Source organism: Amphiprion ocellaris, chromosome 8 (assembly GCF_022539595.1).
Source record: "Amphiprion ocellaris isolate individual 3 ecotype Okinawa chromosome 8, ASM2253959v1, whole genome shotgun sequence".
Taxonomy (NCBI): Eukaryota; Metazoa; Chordata; class Actinopteri; family Pomacentridae; genus Amphiprion; species Amphiprion ocellaris.
In genome coordinates, this window is record NC_072773.1 from 16,873,146 (window position 1) to 16,896,079 (window position 22,934).

At 37.8% G+C, this 22,934-nt stretch overlaps 1 protein-coding gene across 1 annotated transcript in view; it reads right to left on the reverse strand.

Annotated features, from left to right (window-relative positions):
* Nucleotides 1-22,934, reverse strand: part of ntsr1 (neurotensin receptor 1 (high affinity)) — a 69,995-nt gene that overhangs the window by 23,006 nt on the left and 24,055 nt on the right. The window contains exon 2 of the mRNA XM_023268003.3: nucleotides 3,941-4,142. Coding sequence (XP_023123771.2) covers nucleotides 3,941-4,142 — 202 coding nt within the window. The remainder of the gene's footprint in view (nucleotides 1-3,940; nucleotides 4,143-22,934) is intronic.

The window sequence follows — 22,934 nt, forward strand, 5'->3', positions numbered from 1 at the left end:
ATTATCTAAGTCAGAGTCAAATGATCACTTAAACCTCAAAGCTGTGTCCTCGAACTCCACACGTGGTTGAAACTCCTGCAGCGGTATCATTTAACTGAGATGTTGGTTTGACATGCCTAAGTCACACCTGCTGCAGACCAGGTTTAACTGAGGTCTAACTTAAACTTTAGGCGGGTCAGATTAAACTGGGGTTTCACTTCAACCTGCTGCACATCAGATTTCAATTAACGTTTAACCAATACCTGCTGCAAACCAGATGTAACTAAGGTCCAGCTTAAACCTTAGATCTGGTTTAACTGAGGTTTAACTTAAATCTGCTGTGCATTATAAATCTGTCACTGACCTGGTTCAACTAAAAAAAAAATCTAAACATACCACATACCTGATTCAACTGAAGTATAATCTCTGCCTACTGCAGACCTGGTTTAACTGAGGTCATAAAGATCTGTATAAGGACAGATTAAAAAACTCAATTCATTATATTAGTTTTGAAAATGCCAAATCTTTTACCATATATGTTCTTTTGAAAAGAAAACAGCACTACAAACAGAAGTCAAATTATATAATTATGCAATCACAACACAGTGGCTGCAACTGGTCAGTTTACCGTCAGTGGCAAGGTAAGTGTGTATAAGCAGATAATGCAGAAGGGTGAAAGGGAGCACAGCAAATGTGCCATATTTTGATGTATAGTTGACTGAAATATTTACACAATCAAGGGTAGCAATCAATACTAGGAAAACTGAGACATGTTCTGTTGAGTTAAACGGAAATCTTCAAAATTATCAATGGTGCATCGAGACATAACAGCTCTTCTCTGATGTGATGAACACAGTAATCATGTACCAAACATCACTCACAGTGCCCTCACTCTACTGTAATGATCAATAGAATAACAATGTGGAAATGTAAGCAGCAACAGAAACACTGCAGATCACAACAACATGAGCATAGTCAAAGGAGGAATATTAGTTCCACTGCCACAGTACATGTGTGTAGTAATCCTCCTGTGCTCATATTTACATTGACATGTCCTGAAAGCTGTACTACCAAGCAAATCCGACATAGCCTGGCTTTCTTTGTATCAACTGACTTGACAAAACCTAAAACCCCAAACAGAGATAATGAGATAATATCAAGACAGTGGTTAACAATTTTCTTTGCAAACCAGGCTTCCTTAAGCAGACACATAAAAGCTGGCGTTTTAGGCATCATGTGACTCTTCTTCTGCACAACATGCACCGATTGTTGAGTCATCTAGTTGAGTCAAGAGGAACAGATTGCTGTAATGGAGAGCTATAATTTACTTACTGCAAATGACAATTAATTTCTTACTGCAAATGATGCAAGAGAGGAATGCTAGTGGAAAATTGTGTTAGTTAATATATTTATTTTTACACTCACAGCAGCAGCGTGACAGTTGCATGATTATGCATTAGCGCTCTAAGCTTTAAGCATCATGCATTTTCTCAAAAAGTGCAATTAGATCCAAAATTGTCCCACTTTAGTTTTTTGTCAAATTCGAAGTCAGAACAATGTTACTTATTGAATATTCTCTGTAATAAATACAGGTAATTGATTTTGTAAGCTTTGTTTTATTAACTGCAGTACCAACAATTTAAAATGGGCTTGGAAACATAGCATGGCTGAACAGAAAAAACAAAGTTTTAATTTTCTCCATCACCATCTAAATGCATGTAGGTTTCAATGGCAACACAATGCATTCAGTTTATGCTACTGTAGCTGCACGGCTGCACAGGTTTGCAGATATATTCTCTCTGATTAGAATCTAAATTACTCATAGAGAGTCATCAGCAACTGGTGAGAGAGAGATCCTTCTTACAGATGAATCCCAAACTCTGAACAGAACCTCTTCTTGGGCAGGTTAGCGCCACAGCATCAGTTACCATGGTGATCCTGCAGGTTAAAGACAGCCACCTTTGTGATGCTGAAAACTATGACTTTAGGCTCAACATACCTGCTTACCCATTAATCTTGCTTTGTAGTTCAGCCCTCTGGTTAGATGAAATGACATCAAATTTTTACACAGTACGTTTCAGGCTTGTCATGATTACAATTTAGCATTTAGCAATCATGAAAATCCTTTAATTCTAAGCTAAAGGACTATCTCAGGTAGTTTATCCACATTTGATTTACTCGTATATCACTGGTTAGATAACAATGATGACTCTGGCAACTTTGGAGCATTTGCTGAGATGGAGTGAGTGAAGTGTAGATCACTGACAGTTTGATGTTAAGGTGTGGACATCTTTAAAGTGTGCAGTCATGTGTGCACATGAGTGATAATTGCTGACAGACTCTTGCCTGCTTCTGCTGCTGAGCGGTGTGGGTTGAGAATAGTTAAAAGGCTCTTTATTAGGAGATCTTCAAAGCTCTGATCACACCAGCCTCTCAAACTAAAGCAAAGATTAATGGGGAAACCAGTGAACATTCACAGGACTGAAGTAGATCTGAACATTTTTTTTATATTGTGTTGCTTTTGTGAACTTTGGCACTTTTTTTTAAAAATGTAGTTTCATTTCTATGCTGTACAGTCTACACATATCTTATTATTCTGTGGACAGTAATCTCTAAAGCAATTTGAACTGCAGTTGTCTGTATGAAAGAAAGACATAAAGACTGATTGATTGTTAAAAACGTAAATTTATGTCATGGGCCAAAAGCAAAACGCCTCCACAGGGCTTTTAATGGAAGCATATCTGTTTCCCCACATTGTGAAATTTAAAGTTAGGAATGTCAGTGTTTGGGTTACATACAGGTCTATGGAGCCAAAACAGTGAACAGTTATAGCTTTAAATAGAAAAATTATTCTTACAAATAAACAAAGGATGTAACTATCCGCTGTCTGATTATTAACTTTCAATCCTCTTATTTTATTTCATTGACATGAAAAAATAAACAAAAAAAAACCCAATCTGGTTTACTTTATAACCCCAATCTTCACATTTCTTCTTGATCTTGGTCCTTAAACACTGACAGTGTTTTGTTACGTTGACAGCTTCATGTTAATATCACTGCTTTTCAGTTTCAGTGTCTGTGATGTGGGGGGGTTGTGGGGTAATAATAATGCTGTATGACTTCTGTATAATTTGTGTACAATTTGCATGCAAGTGGTCATTCTTCCTCCCACAATTCATACCTCTCATGCTGCTGTAATCACTACGTTCTGTCCACTTTTAAAGCAGCCCAACCATGTTCAATGCATTTGATTAAAACCTATTTGTAGCTAAGCAATTTTACAATGTACAACTGTCCAGTACAAAAACATTTCTTTCAAAAGGACATTTAGACCACAGTCATTGCGGCTTTACAGGGAGGCAATCAGGAAAACAATCACAGAATGTGATGGTGTCTGGCATCAAAATCAGAAACGTTTCAGGCAGGAACAATATAAACAGATGACAGGAAAGTCCAGACCAGTGAGGCACAGATGGAACAAAACAAAACAGAAAAAACACACAAAAAAACCCCTTGAACACACAAAAACACTTCAATCATAAACTTACTGAAGGATTGACAGATGTAAGCAGGGGAACAAACAAAATGTAGCTGGAGAGAACTCAAGAAAACTAATCCAGAAACCACAAAGACTCCGGTGGCTGAACAGACACAGAAAGCACTGGTGGTCAACAGGCAGGTGAACAGACAAACTGGGGGGAGAAACACAAGACTAAATACACCAAGATAACTGGGAACAGGTGGAAACTATCATGGAATCACCAGGGGCAGAAAGAAAACAAAGATGGGAAGCAAAAACCAACTAAAACACTCAAGAAAGGTGACTATGAACGTGGAATAGAAAATCAGCTACAACTAAAACCAAAGAAAATGACAAACATATCGGAGAGAATCATTGAAAGATTCCTCCCCATTTAACCGCTCTGTGAGTGTGTTTGAAGTGTGGACGGTGTTCACTTACGGAGAACAAGGACTCCATGACGGAGAGACTGTGCACGGTTGGACTCCACGGTGACATTCAGCATGGTGGGATTTCCCCCGATGATGCAGATACGGTTGTCTTGCTCCGCCTCACGGAACATCCTCAGTAGCTGATTGGCTATGACCCCGTTGAGCACAGATATGGCCACCATGGGCACCACAAAGGACAGGAATGCATTTACCTGTTCGGGGAGACATGGAACAAGGTGGTAAACACTGGGTAGCGGTTAGGGTTGACGCACTGGTGAAGGTCAGCTGAAATGTAAAACCACAAAAGATTTATATTTTTTTTCAACAATGGCCCTCGAGATGGATGGTTGCTTTCCCCAGTAGTTTACTGCAAGAACACTTGAGGAATCGCAGCATAGAAAAGGGAACAAGACACAAAATGGTGTGGAAGAGAGGTCCACATTGAGATGATAAAAATAACATCCAGTGCCAGTTGAACAACAGCAACTCACATGGAAATCTCACCCAATAAAAGGTAACACAAGGAAACCTATTATACAAATGCATATTGAGAAGATTAAAAATTTATTACACTGATTGAGACCAACTACTCATGTTGCAAAAATTACTTTGATGGGTTGATATAATGATGTTGCTAATTGCATCAACTTAATATGTCTAAGACTCAATTTCTGTATTAGCTGAGGTAAAACTAAATAAAAATTGAGGTAATTGAATGAAATTGGGTTGAACATTTAATTTTTCTCCACATTGAGTTGAGAGTTTCAAGTCCCCACTTTTATCTTAACATGTCTTGACAATATGAGACAGTTAAAACTGGCAATTAGAGTTACCTTTAGGTGTAGAGAAAAACGATAATTCTCTGAAGTAAATGTATTTGTTTTTGTTTAAACACCATTTCAAGAATACTATTGCAAACTGTTGCATTATTTTTGTGTAAACTACTACAAAGTGCTGTGTTACAGAATGGCCTGGCTATGTGAGACTACATTAGGACAAACAAAAGGTAGATCATCAATACGGAAACTAAATGAAAGCGACCTGAATGCAAATTCTTGTGAGCCACCAATAGTGGTGTCAGGAACAGTGGATTTGTGATTAACAAGCTAAATGAATCCAAATATTACATTTCATATCACTGTTCTCACTTCTTTCTTTTTCTCTCTTGTTTCATTTTCAACATTTTAATGACGTCAGTGAGCATGAAAATATGCATTTGTGAAGCAAATATTACAGATTATTACTTGAGTTCAACCACTGTGTCGATTGTTGGAAAATCTTTAAAAATGAAGGAGTATTAGAAGAGGGAAAGTGTGAAATGCGAGGAAGCGAGAGAGATAAACACAGTATAAAGAGTAGTGGAGGAACACATGAAGGTGAACTGAATGACAAGAGAGTGAGTCACAGACACACACCAAACAGAGCAAAACTATTTAAAACCTTCTTGCAAACAATGTAACACAGTCCCTTTTCTTTCATTTAATTTGGGACTCGTGAAGAAACTGTGATGTCAATGTTTTCATCATTCCTTTATCAGGGAAAAAAAGCAAGAGCCAATCTTTTTTTTTAAAAAAAAGAGAATTCAAAAGTTCCTTTGAGAAACTCGCTAAAGAACTCAATGAAATTACATTTTATGAATGCCAACCTTGATCACATTCAGAATGGAGGGTTTTGCGGCAATAATTATATTCGCACTGTGCTGCCTTCACTGCTGATGGAACATAAAAGAGGGAGAAGAAAGTGAGCAGTGACGAATAATGAGAGAGAAAATGGAAAGAACACAAAGAAAAAAGAAAGAGGGGGTGCTGCTAGAAATATGTTGTGACAGCTGACTTCTTGCTGCAGCTACCGTGGAGCTGGTAGTACGGGGAAAATGTGCACGAACATGTGAAGTGTTCATTTGTGTAGATACGATCCTAATCAATGTACCACTAACAGCTTTTGCTTCACTACTTCCCAATGGCATTCCCCACACACTCACACAGACTAGCACACTCAGGAGATGCAGAGCTGTTGTTTTTCGAAGGGATAATCATGGATGAAAAATGTTAATGGCTTTAATGAACAGGCTGGCTGACTTCTGAGGTTCCCCTGCCTCCTAGACACAAATGACTGATTAAAGTTGAAAAGCAAAGCAGAGGAAAAGCAACAAGGCTATCCCTGGATTCAGAGTGAGACCAAACTCAAGCCTCAGTGAGAAAAACATTGTGAAAAACAACCAAAAAACTGGAGGAGTTAATGTAGAGAACTGAAAGAGAAGGGCAAGGAATTTAGGATATTAGACAAGAATGATTAGAGAAGAAAAGGATGAAACAAACAAATAAGAGTGAAAACCCTAACTCTGGTGGAGTCTGAAAGATTTAGGTTTGGCATGTTGATGTAGTGAGATCTAGGAGTAAGGTTAAAAAAATTTAAAACTAATGTGTCGTAGGCTGACAAAATCTGCAGTTTGAAATCACCTTCACTGACTGCTTCCACTGTGCACAATATATAACGCTTATCAAGACAATTTTCTAATTTACCTCCTTGTCACGGAAGATTTACGACTAACTGTTGATAGGACTGCTTTCTGTTGGATGTGACTGAAGTCGAGGGGGAATCTTTTCTCTGGCCGCTTCCCACCCTGATAAGAAGACTAATATATGTGAACTCCAATGAGTGTTTCTTCATGTGGAACCTGGATATAAAAGGTTAAAACACCCCATCCTGCTGTTTGTGTTTCCTTTGCCAGCATCACAGTCTTGCAGGGAACATTGGGGTTTATGTCAACACAATTACATCAGCTAAAGATTTGTGCAGGGAAGCGTGTGAGTTGGGTCGGTGCATATTTGTATCTGTACTGTCTTTTTTGTGATCAATTTCCTTTTACTTTAACTGTCTGAATGCAGTTCAAACTTATCATAAATAGATACATGTGCTGACAATCTAATCTTAGATCTTTACAGTAAATAAATGACAATAAAAAACAATTCAAGGACGATGTTCCTTCAAAAAAAGCAATTGAGGTTTTTGAATCCATACAAATTTGCCCCAACGGTTGATTACAACTCTTGGGAAAACAAACAAACATAACCAAGCCAGTGGGTCTCTGATCTACTTACTCCACATCCAGTGGTATTTTGAGCTAAATGTTAAAAATCACAAAACAAAATAAAGCCAAAGGTGTTTATGATACATTGTCTAGGAATTATGAATGCCTGAACAAAACTGATGGTTATATTTTATTTTCCTGTCTGAAAGCAGTTCATAGAAGGAATGCTTTCAACAAAAAGACAAGGGTCATGTTTAAGGATGTCTGACTCTCGATCCTATGATTGGCATCAGGGCCAACTGATCGATACCAGCATAAACCACTGGTTTACATACGCATCTCACAGGTTTCATAATTTTGAATAATTTCCCAATTAAACACAGCATTGTCAAGAATTAATTGAAAAATCTGAAATACAATTTGAGCATATTTGTCGTGTCCTGACAAAAGTGTTCGAACCCAAAGGCACATTTCAGTGTGCAATGCCAAATGTAATATGTGTCACCAGGAAACATGAACGCTCGACTGAACAAATATGCACTGGCTTGAGGTCACTATGCGACACAGAAGACTTTGTCATGGGGCCCATTTTCTTGCTAAACCTCCACATTTTTCTCTACTTACCACCAGCGACAACCTCCTCAGGCCACAATGTTTAACAGTAACAGGCTCCACCTTGTAGTTATTAAAGCTAATCTATAATACCTGAAGTGTGCATGATCTAGGGAAATGATGTCAGATTGAAGTTTGGTATCAGCAGACAAACTAAATACTGAATGACTCAGAGTGTGTCATTCCTGTGTTCCATGAAAAAAGATCTCATATTGGGAGTTTAAATTAAAAATGGGCCTAATAATCATGTTACTGACAGAAATCATGATAGCTTCTTCCTTAACCCCCTCTCAATCTGGTGCTGAAGTCTACTAAAGGTCAAAGTTTCTCTTGATGTCGACTCACTAATGTGTCCATTTATTTTGAAGTTCTTTCTGAACCCATTGGGAGAAAAACAGTAGCTGCTACTAATGGAGGCTCTGTCTCTGGATTGATTTGCTTCAAGAGAAACTCTTCCCGATGCTCTGACATTTCTTCTGTAGTGTTTCATATTCAACTCACTTGAAAAACAACAAATGGATGGTGTCACTAGCTAGACTTCATCTATTATCTGCAGCTACCATTAGCTCTTTTGCTACATGGTTGTCAGCTACTCTCACACACCTGTCTTGCGCTGTTGTGTCCACTGAAGTTGAAAACGTTCTTCGCCATGAAGAAATATAGATCTTGGTAGGACCGTCAGATTATTACACTACTTAGACTGAAGCAGAGCTAGTGGTGTCGAAAACGCACCCTTTTTTTGCTTCACCGACAGGACTCGTGACATGTACATGTGTATACGTATGACTGACTTAGGTTCACACCTGTGGACATTTTTGAATTTGCATGCTTTTGGATTGTGGAAGGAAGCCGGAGTACCTGGAGAAAACCCATGCATGCAAGGGGAGAACATGCAAACTCCATGCAGAAATATCCCAGGCCCAGGCTGGGACACAGCTGGGGATCTTCTAGCTGAAAGGGGACAGTGCTAACCACCAAGCTACTGTGCAGCCCCTTTATAGAATATGTAATAAAAATAACTCTTTTTTTTCTCTTTACAGGTGCCACAACTGCACATGCCATGAAGCAAATACTCCATAAAAAGTACTTGTTTTTTCTCTATGAACCCCATATTTAAAATCCATCATTAGAAGAGTTGTAATTGAAGTAGTTGCTTTGGAAGTGCAAGTTCTATTTTGTCCAAGTTTTGTTTGCACACGTTATACAGATTCTCTAGAAATCCTATGCTATGTCCACCCACTGTGCTTGCCACACCTCGGGCATAATCTTACTGACAAGAGGCTACAGTGCATTCTATAACCAGCATGTACATCCTGTAAAAAGTACACAATCACAGCCTTTGATAAACGTCCACAGGAGCTCCATGTGTTTTTTTTTCTGTTTGATACCAAGGGCAATGTGACCATTGAAAGCAGACCGAGGTGTACCTATTGTAATAGGAATGGAACAGCATGCACATCTGCATTCTGTCAAAATCCACATCAGTCATGCAGGAACCATGAGTTGGTCAAAACCAGTCAGCGCTATACATATAGCATTTGAAACTGCTGTCTCAAAAACACAGATTCAGACTTCTGGGGTTTCATATGTGACAACCCTAAGGAATCAATCAGCTTGCAGTATGGGGCTTTCTGTATCATTTTCCTTCAGAATTTGCTTCTGGGTTGAGCATGTATAGCTGAAGTACTTCAATATTACAACTTGCGAGAGTGATATAAAGTAGTTTTACAGCCTTAGAGCAGTCATAGTTGAGTATGGAACAGCAGCAAGGTGGGTGAAAAGAGAGATGAGGGGCTCACAGATCTATACACTGTAAAGGAAACAATGTTGTAGACTTACATCAAGGCCATTTTCAGACAAGCTGGGATTATTTCCATGGACAAACTTCTAAATATGTAACTTTGATACACAAAGATGAGTTTCAGGGTTCAATCTACGACCCCAAAAGGCCTTGCAGAAAAAAACAAATTTTTTCATTTATATTAAATTATGTACACATTTGCCTAAATTTTACTTTAGTTACTATAATTATGGTTTGCTAGTTTGCTAATGGCTTTCTGAGAGTCTGCTTACTGTAAATGCTATAGTAGTTAGTATAATATCGGTAATAAATTTTTTATTTTTTTTTTAAAAAATCATTGAAATATTTCAGTCGAAACCAAAATACTTTAAGAATAACAAATGAAAAAACTATAAAACAACATAAACAATGAAAATGAGAATATTGTCAAGCTGTTATCATTTTCAAGAGACTTTTTTAAAGATGAAAAAGGAAAGATTCACAATATCTATCAAGCAGACAGTCTCCTGTAGGCATACACACAGATATACAGGAAACATATAGCAGCTGCTTTCTGTATCTGAATGCGACAGCCACACTCCACCACTGCAGGAGCAAGAACACTTCATCTTATGAGAACGGCGATCACTTGAGTGAGCATTCTTCAGAAGAAACTGAACAGGCAGTATTTAGATTGCATTTTAGCCCCTTGTTATCATGTTGGCTTTTTAAATTTCTTCCTGCTGTTTATCCTTGGAACGAAAATGTACAGATAGGATTTTAAAAGGATTCATGATTTAACTGTGTGAAAGACGTGGTACAGAGCTTTCCCATATGCCAGAGAGAGTGGAAGCAATCTGACCTCAAATGCAGAGCAGTCCCCTGTCATATGCCTGCATTTAGAAAACTATTGAGCACATGCTGTGAAGAGCAGAGGGGATCTACCTTTCCTCTGTGCAGATACAAGTTAAATTAACTTTAAATCCAGTAACTGTTGTAGGGAGAAGAAACACTAGTTCATACTATTTTCCAATTTAAATGTAAATCTTTCTTTTGAATCAGTGCACCACACAGCATCAACACATTGAGCCTATTCAATTTATCTTGTAGTTTTTCAGTTGTGTTCACAGTGTACCTACAGGGATACCGATACTGGCTGATTCACCATTTTGGTTGGGCCAAAGTGGTGAATCAACCAGTATCAATATCCCTGAAATATCTGTAATTATTGGATGAATTATCATGGAGTTTTGTACAGAGATGTATGGTCACCAGAGTTTGATGACACCTATTTTATTTGGAACACTCTTGCTGGTTAGAATCACCATTTCATGAATAGTTTTGAGTTTACTGACAGAGAAATTTATGGAAATTAAAGTGATCCTTCTTGGGAAAATATGTAGTCAAAATACTTTAGAAAGTGGGATTTTCAGCTCTGGGGCTGACAGTTTTTTAGGCAGGATCCAGTAAAATGTAGATATGATAGACTTAATTGTAATAATACAACACAGAATGGAAATTGAGTTGAAGGAAAGGTAAAACTGGTGGAGACATTTTTTGAAAAGTGAAGATTCTTTGTTTGGGTAAACCATTATGACTTGTTAATTGGGCTACTGTAAAACATATATAGTTGTGAGTTATTCTTTGCGTTTTGTGGATGTTCAATACAACTTTCAACCCAGTCCAGTTAAAAATAAATGACTGGTGAGGCTTAGAAGGAATTGCAACAATTATAAAATTTAGCTCCAGTGGCCACAATTTAAAAATTCAGAAACAAATAAGTGTTTGGAGTAAGTTACTTGCTTACAGTTGTGTTGAGAGCACAGAATTTTAGATTTTTACAGAATCTGGTGCAGCTTTTTACTTTTTGGTGAATTTTTAAATGAAACTGGTAGAATATTACAAATTCAAGTTCATTTATTTATTTATTTATTTTTTTAATAACTTTTATTCAGAACAGTGGGGTATGACATCCATGCATACACAAAACGATAATCAGTAATATCATTGTACAAATATTAATAAAAATATATTGGTGCTGTAGTAGGAAAAAGAAAAATATATATATATATACCACTGCACATTCATTGATCTAAAATGAACATTACTTTACATATATATTTGACTGTAGTGACAAATTCTATTTCAAAACAAACAGAAATAGTACCATATAATCTCAGGCCTAAAGGCCCTGGCAGCGCCCACCTAAACCCAAATCCTGAACACACACACACACACACACACACACACACACACACACACACACACACACACACACACACACACACACACACACACACACACACACACACACACACACACACACACACACACACACACACACACACACACACACACACACTCGCTGTGCCTCACTGTGAAGGGGTAATTCAAGTTTATTATTGTTCAGCTAACAAAACCATTCTTCATACATGATACATTCCAGGGCTGTCAAAAAGGTGAAAAACTGTTTTTTTTTCTGTATTTTCAGTTTTTTGATCAATAATTGGTATAATTTTGATATTTTTTAAAATGATAATATGAATTTAAAACCTACATGGTTTGTGGTTCTGAGGGTTCTCTTGTAGCTTTTGAACAACCACACTGCCTCCTTTAAGAAATAGTAGATGTTGATCTTTATAGTTAACAGTATATCTATAGACTGCCACGTTTCTGTTTTTATTAGATTTTTTAACAAACAATTTCTAAATAAATTATTCTTCATTTCAACTTTGCCTATCTGTTAAATGAGGTTTTTGTCGTTGTGATATAAACTGTGTTGTTTAGTTGTGCAGCTCAGCTTGACAGATCACTTCTATTTTCATCAGTCCACCCACCTAAACAGGTGCTGTAACAGATTGCCTTTTTCAAAGCTGTATGTGCATTAACACAACCCAGAACATATATTTATTCTCAAGGTGTCATTTCTTCTGTGCATTACTACAGCGGTTTTGCAATGGTGCTACTAAACACTGATGGCCATTGTCTAAGTTGAATTTAATTTATTTAGCACCAGATCATAACTCATCTCAGAGCACTTCAAGACCATGCTATATTATAGTGTGAAACTCAATACAGCTTTTCTCATTTTCTGGGGCCAAAATATATACTGGGCTGCGCAGTGGCCTGGTGGTTAGCGCTGTCACTTCACAGCGAGAAGATCCCCGGTTTGTGTCTGGGCCTGGGATCTTTCTGCATGGAGTTTGTATGTTCTCCCTGTGCATGCGTGGGTTTTCTGTGGGTTTTCCGGCCTCCTCCCATAGTTGAAAAACATGCTCAGGTTTTATTGGCGTTCGTTTTTGACCGACAACTAAGTAAGGAAAAAAAAAGTAAGTCTGTGGAGGATGGAATCCCAGGTATGTGAGAGGATGCAGGCCCCCTCGTCCCGGTTCATGGAACTGCTCGCCCGCTTCCTGGTCTCTATGGCCTCCTTAATCCATTGTTTGTATTTGTTAGCCTCCGACGTTATGATCCTCACCTTGTCCCAGTCCATAATGTGGTTATTTCTTTTACAGTGGTCCGTGATGGCTGATTTTAAGTTTTCTTGTTCGGCTTTGTCTTTTTGTGTTCTTGTGAGTCGTCCAGTTGTTTTCTTTTCACATTCTGTTTGATGTTCCTTGTTCCTTGTGTTGCATGATCTACCTCCAGTGTATGTTTTCTCGCATGATTTGCAAGGAATTTCATATATCGGAGGCTAACAAAGACGCCCTCTCACATACCTGGGATTCCATCTTTCAGAGACCACCGGACGGTGGGGGCCATGGCCGGTCTGACACATTCTGACAGATCTGTTAGACCGGCCACCTGATAAAAACGACACATCAGATGACGCTCTGAGGAAGAACGTAGACACAGGCGAAACATGTCAGCAAGGTAAACGCCATCTTTTTCTTACTTAGTTGTTGGTCAAAAAGTAAGGCTACTATAAAGTAAGAAACGACAAAATGAACATAATCCAATTATCCTCAGGTTAACTGATGATTCTAAATTGTCCATAGGTGTGAATGTGAGTGTGATTGTTTGTCTCTATATGTATTCCTGCAATAGACTGGTAACCTGTCCAGGATGTCCTCTGCCTTCACCCTAAGTTAGCTGGGATAGACTCCAGCCCCTCTGCAACCCTAATGACGATTTAGTGGTGTATAGATAATGGATATATGGAAAATAAATGCTTTCCTAAAGGATTATTTCATTTTCTTCAACCTGGAGTATTTACCATTATTGTGGCTATTGCACCATCATGTTAACTTCAAGTTTGACAGCATGATCATAGTAAAAAACAGCCTTGAAACAAACAAGTGTGCACAGACAAATGTGTGATTATTTCATGTGGCATGTGTATCTATACGGAGATTTCTGGTACATATAGCAAAATGGATGTTCTATACAGCTAATTTCTGTCTTTATTTTTGTGCAATGTTGGGAAAAAATGGGCAAAATGATAAAAATCTACTGTTAGAGGGAGCTCAAACTAGACACAACAATATAAACTGTATTGTACGACTCCTTGTTTTACCTAATCTCTACAACAGATTTTAACAAATGCTACTGTACTTCCAGCTGTTCTTTTTCTCCAATTCTTCTGAACAGGTGCAAGTGCAATGTATGCATATGACACTCCAACAGTATATGTGGCCGGTATCAAAGTATTGTTCACTGAAAGGCAAACAAAGGACTGCACAACCTCTGTCAGGTGCATTTACATATAAAGAAAACCTAAAATTTGCTTAGAGGCTTGTGGAATTACCTGTACAAAAAGAAAAACTACAGAACTGAAGGTTTTACAAGAAATACAGAGAAGAGAACTAAATTTATCACTGCAACTCAGTGAGACATTTGGAATCCTTGTGGTGAAATTTGGACAAGTGTTTTAAGTGTTGGATAAAATGCTTTTAGACTGCTCTGTAACAGCCATGATTGCCTTTTAACAGCTTTGTGTCTGAGTGAAGAATTTTTATTTCGCTGACAAATCCACCATTAATACCAGATGTCCAGGCTCCTGCATGACTTCAGGCTTTGTTTAGTGTAATCTCACTGCAGCCACTGCACAAATCGTCATTCGCTTTCAAGATATTTGCTTTGTTTCCTGCTATTCACTGCATTTGTCATGCTATTGTTATGAATCTAATTTGCATATAGAAGAATTTCTCTCTGTTTTATTGCCATTCTCATGCTCTATACAGCCAACCATCCCGTTGCATGTTGTGTTTGTGGATTTACATCATCTCCCAGACTGCTGAGGCAGTTAAATCCCCTCCAGTTAAATCATGCAGCTTACAGCTGTCACCTAGTAACATCTGCCACCTGTTTTTTTCTTTGGTATATACATTATTAAGTGATTAGATTTTTTTTATAAAAGAAAACTACAATTTTGGCCAGTGTTAACAATGGTTTTAACAGAACGTCTGTGTAGTTTCTTAGTCGTCAAGATAATGGTAACCCTATGTGGTTCAGTTGAAGGCACTTGGACTTCTGTATTCTGTATTGTACTCTCATCCAACAGGCTTCATCAGCTTTATCAGACTGATGGGAAGTTCAAAGTATTTATTCTCACTTCTAAATCACATGACTCATGATGTCAGTGGTAGTGGAACTGCCTGTGAAGAGATCTCACAATTGCATAAGTACCTGATAAGTGGTGTTAAAGACCACCTCTGTGTTTAGAGTGATTGGAACTGTACCAGTTGAACACTGGTGGCTTCCTTAACTCTTCTCTCAAATCACCTGCCTTCTCCAACCAGATGTGAACATTCAGCAATAGTCCTCAAAGGAGTGTCCCTTTGCCTAACAGATATAGGTGGACTGCTGAGTCTTGTCCCGTGGAGCTGGATCCCTGTGTTGAACCATGCACTTGTAGAGTGGTTGTTTAGCTCGTCTTATATTTAGTGCACTCCTCGCTGCATTGGGCTTCATACAACATTGCTCAGCTTGGGCGTGGGTGTTTTATCCACTGACTGAACCAGTTTTTCTCTGGGTATTGTTAGGTCAAACGTTTGGAGTCACCCAGCAATTTTCATATTTTCCATGACAACTCACACTTTTATTCATGTGCTAACATAATTGCACAAGGGTTTTCTAATCATCAATGAGCCTTTCAACACCATTAGCTAACACAATGTAGCATTAGAACACAGGAGTGATGGTTGCTGGAAATGTTCCTCTGTACCTCTATGTAGATATTCCATTAAAAATCAGCCGTTTCCAGCTAGAACAGTCATTTACCACATTAACAATGTCTAGACTGGATTTCTGATTAATTTAATGTGATCTAAAAATTGTGTTTGTTTCAAAAATAAGGACATTTCTAAGTGATCCCAAACTTTTGAACGGTAGTGTATGTTGTGTACGGAAAAAATCCATCAAAGTTTCTCAGATATCCCAGCCATATGGGATTCAACCTGGCAGTTTCACAACCATTCACACCTCCAGGTATATGAGGCTTTGGTTGTCAATGGTAAAGGAACAGCCAACAGAAGAGGAAGGTTTATGACACCACCTATCAGGTATTTACAATGCAGTCCTGAGATCCCCCTCAGGCAGTTTCATTTTCATCAGCATTAACACCTTGACTCACTGTGCACCAAGAAGTTTCTCACCATTCCAACTTCGAGGCATGTGAGTCTTGGATCATGAATGGAGTATTAGCTGTGTGATTTGGTGGGGAAAAGAAATACTTGGAATATCAGTCAGTTAGAAACGAGGAAACCTCTTGGATGACAGGTGAGAGAAACCAAAAAGAGAAATCTAGGTACAATCTACTGAGCACTTAAAATGACTTGAAGTTTTAACAGTTACATTATTATTTCCAGAGTTTTAGACATTTCTGTTAGGAATCACCAGGTTTTGCTTAGAGTGTGAGAACATCCCAACCCTGAAGTGACATTCAAGAAATTGCCTTTCAATGAAAAATATGTAATAAGCAATTTACTACAGTTTCCATGTACCTGCTCCACTAGTTTGTTTTTCAATGTGATATTGCACTGGATAATTTCTATCTTTGGTAAATCTGAAGATTTGAAATGTTATCTCCCATATCCTACGGAAAATCACCATCTGCCATTAGTGGCCATAATAAAATTAAACCATGTATCACACAGAGATTTAAAACCTTGAAGTCAACATAGTAAAATATGGAAATAACACCACTGAATGTAATATTACAGCCAATAGAAAATATGGAAAATTAAAATAACCGATGGAGTAATATGACATCTTACAGTTTTATAAATCTTAAATAATTAGATTCTTTCTTAAAAAAAAATAAATTTTCTTTACTATTTGAAAAGTAAGGAAAGTGTCAAGAAAAAATAATAAAATCATAAAAATAATCATTCTTGGGAAAATAATGTACCTTTAAAAGTGTGATTTTTCAGCTCAGAAGCTTTATTTAGCCCAATCCATTGCAATGTTGGAATTCAGTATCAAATAAATACTTGAAATGATAGAAGTCATCAAATACTGCACAGAACAAAACTTTACGAGACAGGAAAAACAAGTGCCGGTATTGATTTTTGAAAAGTGAAGATCGATTATTGTTAATTTGATGACTGTAAAATATTAATCTAGAACTGTTTAGTTTCAAATTATCTTTAGGGTTTTGTGAATGTTCAGTTCACATTTCAACCCAGTAATATGAAAAATAAGTGTCTGGTGAGGCTTAATCCTAAAAAAAAATTTCTAAAATATACAACTAAACAACACTTGAAGTAGAATTTTAGGCTTTTTTATTAAGCTAATAACTTTAACATAATTTTAATTACCTTATTTAATTTAGCTGCTCGACACATAATACCACTATCTTTTTTAATCTCTCATCCTGAACAGATTTTTGTGGCATTTAATTTTTCAGTTTTTATTTTTAAGGTCTAAAGTGTTCACAAAGTTTAATGTGGCACATTTTTTTTGTTACTTTTTATTTAATTTCTGTGTACAAAGCTCTTCCAATTAAGATGAACTGATTTTCCTGCTTTAAACGCTGGTGCGACTGGGCGTGAAGAATTACGTGTTATCAAAAGAGCAGCAGATATATGGTGGTGTGCTCAGCCCAGCTTTAAATGTGTGGGTGTAAACTCACCATGTCTGCAACTTGAAACGTGATCTGCCTGCTGAAGGAGTGTGAAGGAGATCCAGCTCACAACAAACAAGGTGTCTAATGCTTTTTCTAACTCACATGTTCACATGCCCAGTTTAAAAAAAAAGTGCACCTGCAGTACCCATTAATATTCCATTAAATAAGGTAATTGGAAATTAGAAAGGAAATTACTCACAGGGACAACAACTGTGCCACAAATTGAAGCAATGGAAGCAACAGAATTGTTGCCAGGTCCGGATGGATGACCCTGACTTCAACGCCAGCGAGCACATATTCACACCAACGTACACGCTGCTGCTTTGCTATAGAGATCAGAGAATGAGCATTTCTGTTGAATAATGAATGATGCACAGTGGGGCAGAGCACACAGGCCAGCAGGACTGTTTGATGAGATGTCACTTGATGAAGTAGCATGAAACTCAACCATTACTGGAGATAGGGGTGAGCAGCCTCTAAATGTTGTAGTCATTTGCAGCCTGCGGGTTTTTCAGTCACTGCTGAACTTTTTTTTGTCACGAATGCTCGATCTCATTAGCTTGGAGGAGGAGGAAGGCAAGGAACACAGAGAGTTAGCCAGCACACTTACTTGTGTTTCCTTATATACAAAAGTTTTAACACTGTTTGTTGTTAACCATTTCTTGACTGCTTTGGCTGTATGTTTCACATCATTGTCTTGATGGAAGGGATAACATTGCCCAAATCCACACAGTGTACTTTCTTCCAGTGATGGATCATCACAGCAGCTCAATAAGGTCTTTGGTTTAAGCTATGAGAATTAGTGCACAGCAAATAGCCCTACTCAGCTACTACAGTGATCCTCGTTATGGCAGGAACTGCAGTTAAGTGACAAGAACCAACAGTTGACCATAACCGTGACACAGGTGACATGATCTCCACAATCACTGACCTAAACCCAGCTGTGATGGTTTGGGATGAATTGGATGACAGATTGAAGGAATATTAGCCAATAAGTGCCCGACATCTGTGCGAAATCTTTTACGAATGTTGGAAAAGTTCCAGGAGTCATCCTCTTGAAGATGGTTGAGAGGATGAAGGGTCTGCAAAGTTGTTTGAAAAGCAAAATGGAACTGCTTTGAAGAAGCTAAATTTTATTCCACAACTCCACGTGTCATTTTATAGTTTTGGTGTCTTTAGTTTTGTCCTAAAAAAGAACACTTTTGGCTGTGTACAAAAACATCTTGAGGCTGAAGCTCTACCTGCCTCTCAGTGCGACAGAGTTTTGATCACTGCGCTTAACACCTTCTTTAGATGTTGGTGCTGCACAGCTCAGCTTTCAGCTCAGATCAGCTTGACAACGTGCATGAGAGACGCTAGATGCTCAGTTGGTGTTAACAGATGTGCTTTAAAATCTGTGAGCTGCCTGCACAGATAAGTTGGCGTATTTGTCTGTCAGCTAGAGCTCGTCATTAATAGTCGGTGAACATTTGGTGAGCTTTGAGATCAGTGCTACAGCTTCCCTTTCCCTGCACAAGTGTGAATGTTTTTGAAAACATATACCGGACACTGGTTGATGTCGAGATTCTAGTCAATGCACCAGTGTAAAAGACAAAAAAATCTGATTACAGGTTACAATCACATGGGAGTAGTGCTTGAAAAACTGTTTTAAATGAAAAATGCAAATGGTCTGTCTCAGATCAAGTGCAAATAGGTGATTATAAAAATATATACGTATTGTTCTGTAAGTTATTATTATGCATGATTTTGATTTTGTTGGCCAGAATAAATGACTAGTTTCAACAAATCCATTTAATTACAATTTAGTCTCCTCAATGCCTGCTTAAGAGAGAAACAAAATTAATATATATTTTGATTCATTTTGATGAACCTGTTACCCCATAACCTTGTTGAAAAATAGCAAACCCTGAAGAGCTGAAGGAGGAGAAAGAATCAGAGATCATATCTTGTAATTATGACTTACAATCTCATATTTAGTGTAACATAATAATTAGAGTGGGTGGCATTAGTATTTCTAAAACTGCTGATCTCAGTGTATGTTTTCTGTATATTTCTAAGTAAGACTAAGCACCAGTTCTGATGACAGAAGCACATTAATGATGACAGAGGTCAGCAGACAATAGCCAGACTGGTTGGGGCTGACAGAAAGGCTGCAGTAACTCAGGTAACTGCTCTTTACAACTGTGAGCTGAAAAGCATCTCAGAATTCACAATATGTTCAACCTTGTGGTGAATGGGCTGCAACGGCAAAACACTGTTACTCCTGTCACAGACATCTGAGGCTGCAGTGGGCACAGGCTCACCAGAACTGGACCACTGAAGGAAGAAAAACGTCAGAATTGGGCATCAGCAGCATGAATTCATGGACCCAACCTGCCTTGTACCAACAGTCCCATCTGCTGCTATTGTAATGTTGTCAGGAAGGTTTTCCTGGCACTTTGGGTCCCTCAATTCTAATCAATCATGGTCTGAATTCCACAGCCTGTCTGAGTATTGTTGCTGACCATTTATGAACACGGTTTACAGTCTTCTAATGGCTAATTTGGAGACTTTTGAGCTCAGTGGACTTCAGTGGCCTCCACAATCGCCAGATCTGGATCCAGCAGAACACCTCTGGGATGTGGTACAGCAGGAGATTAGCAGCATCAATGCACAGCTGACAAATCTGCAGAAATGATGTGATGAATTATGTCTACATGGAGCACAATCTCAGAGGAAGGTGGTCTTGTGGAATCGATGACACCAGGAACTGAAGCAGTTTAAGAGCAAAGTGAGAACTGAACCCGTTTTAATGACAGTGTTCAGTGTTCATATAACTTACACAAACATAAAATAGCTTATAATTAATGCACAACTGTACAGGGAGTCTGAAGGGAAACAATTAGGGAGAAAAGCATTTTCAAATCTGTCTGAGAAACGTGTTGGCAGTCGTGGCAATGTGGATGACAGTAGCACTGTCGTCCTGAGAAAGTCTGTTTATAATGATATTCAAGGGAAGCAAAGTCCATTAGTCATTGTGTTTCTTAGTTTTTAGACACACAAGAAATGCATTTTCAGTCCAGTACTTTTTAAATTTATCTGTATGACTCAGACTAACTAATTTCCTGCCTACAAGCTAGACTTGCCATTTTTTGACAATTTGTTTCTTTGCTACATGGCAGAATTTTCAGGTTTTTCTGCCTTTTATAGTCAATTTCAATTAAAATTTCTTTCAAATGATGGATGTTGTTTACCAGAACCACATGGTGGATGTCGCATAATAGCGCACATTTTGTCATTCTGGTGTCTCGACTCAGTGCATTTGTGTAGCAGTTTAATTTTAGCGAGGGCAGTTATTGGCTAGAAGGACATGCTGTGCATTCCTCTCAAATGTTTTATATCCTTGCTTATATAGCAGTACTTCAGCACTTTTAAATACAGTGTCAGTGGTTATATAAAATCTTTGCTTTGCCTTTTCTCATTCTCTGTCTTCCTTGAACATATGGAGTTAGAATGGCCATGATGAGGCAATGAAACAGCTGCACTCCTCACCTCTATCAAACAGGAACACAAAGTCAGAAAACACAAAACCAATATACCTCCAAACAGCTGACAAATAGCATTCAATTCACTTCCACGGATGTGTTCGCTCAAATCCTCTCTCTCACTCTGTCTCTCTCTGTGAAAATATGTAGACTCTTTAAAGAGTAAGTCTGAAGTGGATACTGCAAAACATCTTGACAACTGTTGCATGAAAGTATACTCTAAAAAGAAATGTTTGAGCTCAACAATGAAAAAAAAACAACAGTTTGAATCAGTCTTTTAGTGTTATGACAGCTTCTAGTGAATTACGTTCACTGAACAGATTACATTAAGTTTGGGAAATGAGTCTTCCCTCCATGAACAATGGTATTTTAAAATACTAGTCACTTATTAATTGGTAGCATAAAGACAAATAACAGCATATCAAGCCTATTTAAATAATTACTGCTGCTTAATTTTTGTTTTGAATCAAATAAGTAACTCAGTCGGACAAATAGAATTTAACTAACTCAAACTGTTGACAATTTGTCAAAGCATTTAGAAGGTAAAATGCTGTTTAAAATAGGAGTTCAGCCATGCTTAAGGAATGTAGATTAGAAAAGGCTGTGGACTGCTATTGTGATTTGAGTAATTCAATTTAGGTTCAATATTATCCCTCTTATTTAAAAAAAAACAAAAAAAAAACCTTAATACAAGTTCATGTAAATGTTATATGTTTCCAAAATGTGTTTTCGAGTTTTACCTCAAAGTACTGCAAAAATCATTCATTTTTAATGGCTGTATAAACCTGGATTCAGCCCTGTTAAAAACAGTTTCAGCATCTGTATTCTTCATGCAGCTGAACCCCTGCAGTCCACACCTTTTTCTACAACAACACTTTTCCTGTATCTCCTCAATGTTGAGCAAATCTGTGGTCAGATTTAGACACATTCTGTCCCATTTAGTGACTTCAAAAAAAATGTAAAAGTGAATTAAAAATCTGTCAAACTTCCCTTATGTAGCGGCTTCCACACAGGTTAATGAAAGTGTTTCACAGATGACTGGTCATCAGATAATAAAACAAAGGGCTCACACACAAGACTAAAGCAAGTGTTGAGCAACAAGTTTAGCAACTTTTTGAACAAGTCTTACCTAATTGTCTGTCAGTGTCATTAACATGCAGTCACACGTTAGCCAGCTAGCCAGAAACAATATGATTTAATACTTGTTTCATTTCACTTGAACATAAAAGCTACAAACCAACATAGCTTTAGATAACACTTGAGAGTTAAGGGAGAGGAGTAACTCTCCTTTGTATGCTTTTTCCTCACATCATTTTCCTGCATCTCTTCCTTGCCTATCAGTGGGGGGAAAGGATGCAAGCGAGCCAAACATAAATGCAATTAAGGGAACTGATTGAGACAAATTGGACTTAACATTCTAACTTGTCAATCATAGCTGTAATTAATAGCATTAATGATGGCTGATTCCCATCCTGGTGCCAGTTTCAGGGTCCTGGTACAGACTGCCATGGCGTACTTAGGGACTTTAATGATGCAGAGCTTAGTTTAACATTTGGTTCACTTGTCTTGATAAATAAAAATGGGGTAAGAGATATCTATAGTCAAGACAAGACAAACTCATCACAAGGAATGCTTTGCAGCCTGCAAACATCAGTGCTTTGCAAAGAGTAAGTGAACGATCCAGTGATGATACTATGCACATATTCATCCAAATTTAGAACAAGTGTAAACCAAATGTCCCGGCATCTTAATATTTCTCACTGAGAAGCAAGAATGATATGAAGGAACCATCTTCACAGCTGTGTGCTGCATTGTGAGACACTGGGTGTCTAATCACACATACAGACACTATTCAGACTTGCTCAAATAAACAAAATGCTATTTCCTAATGACAAAGTGAAATTATTTTTCAGGTTTTGGAAATGTTTTCTTTCTAAATGTTTCATTTGCATTTTCTTTTCTTAAACTTTCAGTTCAGCACTTAAGTCT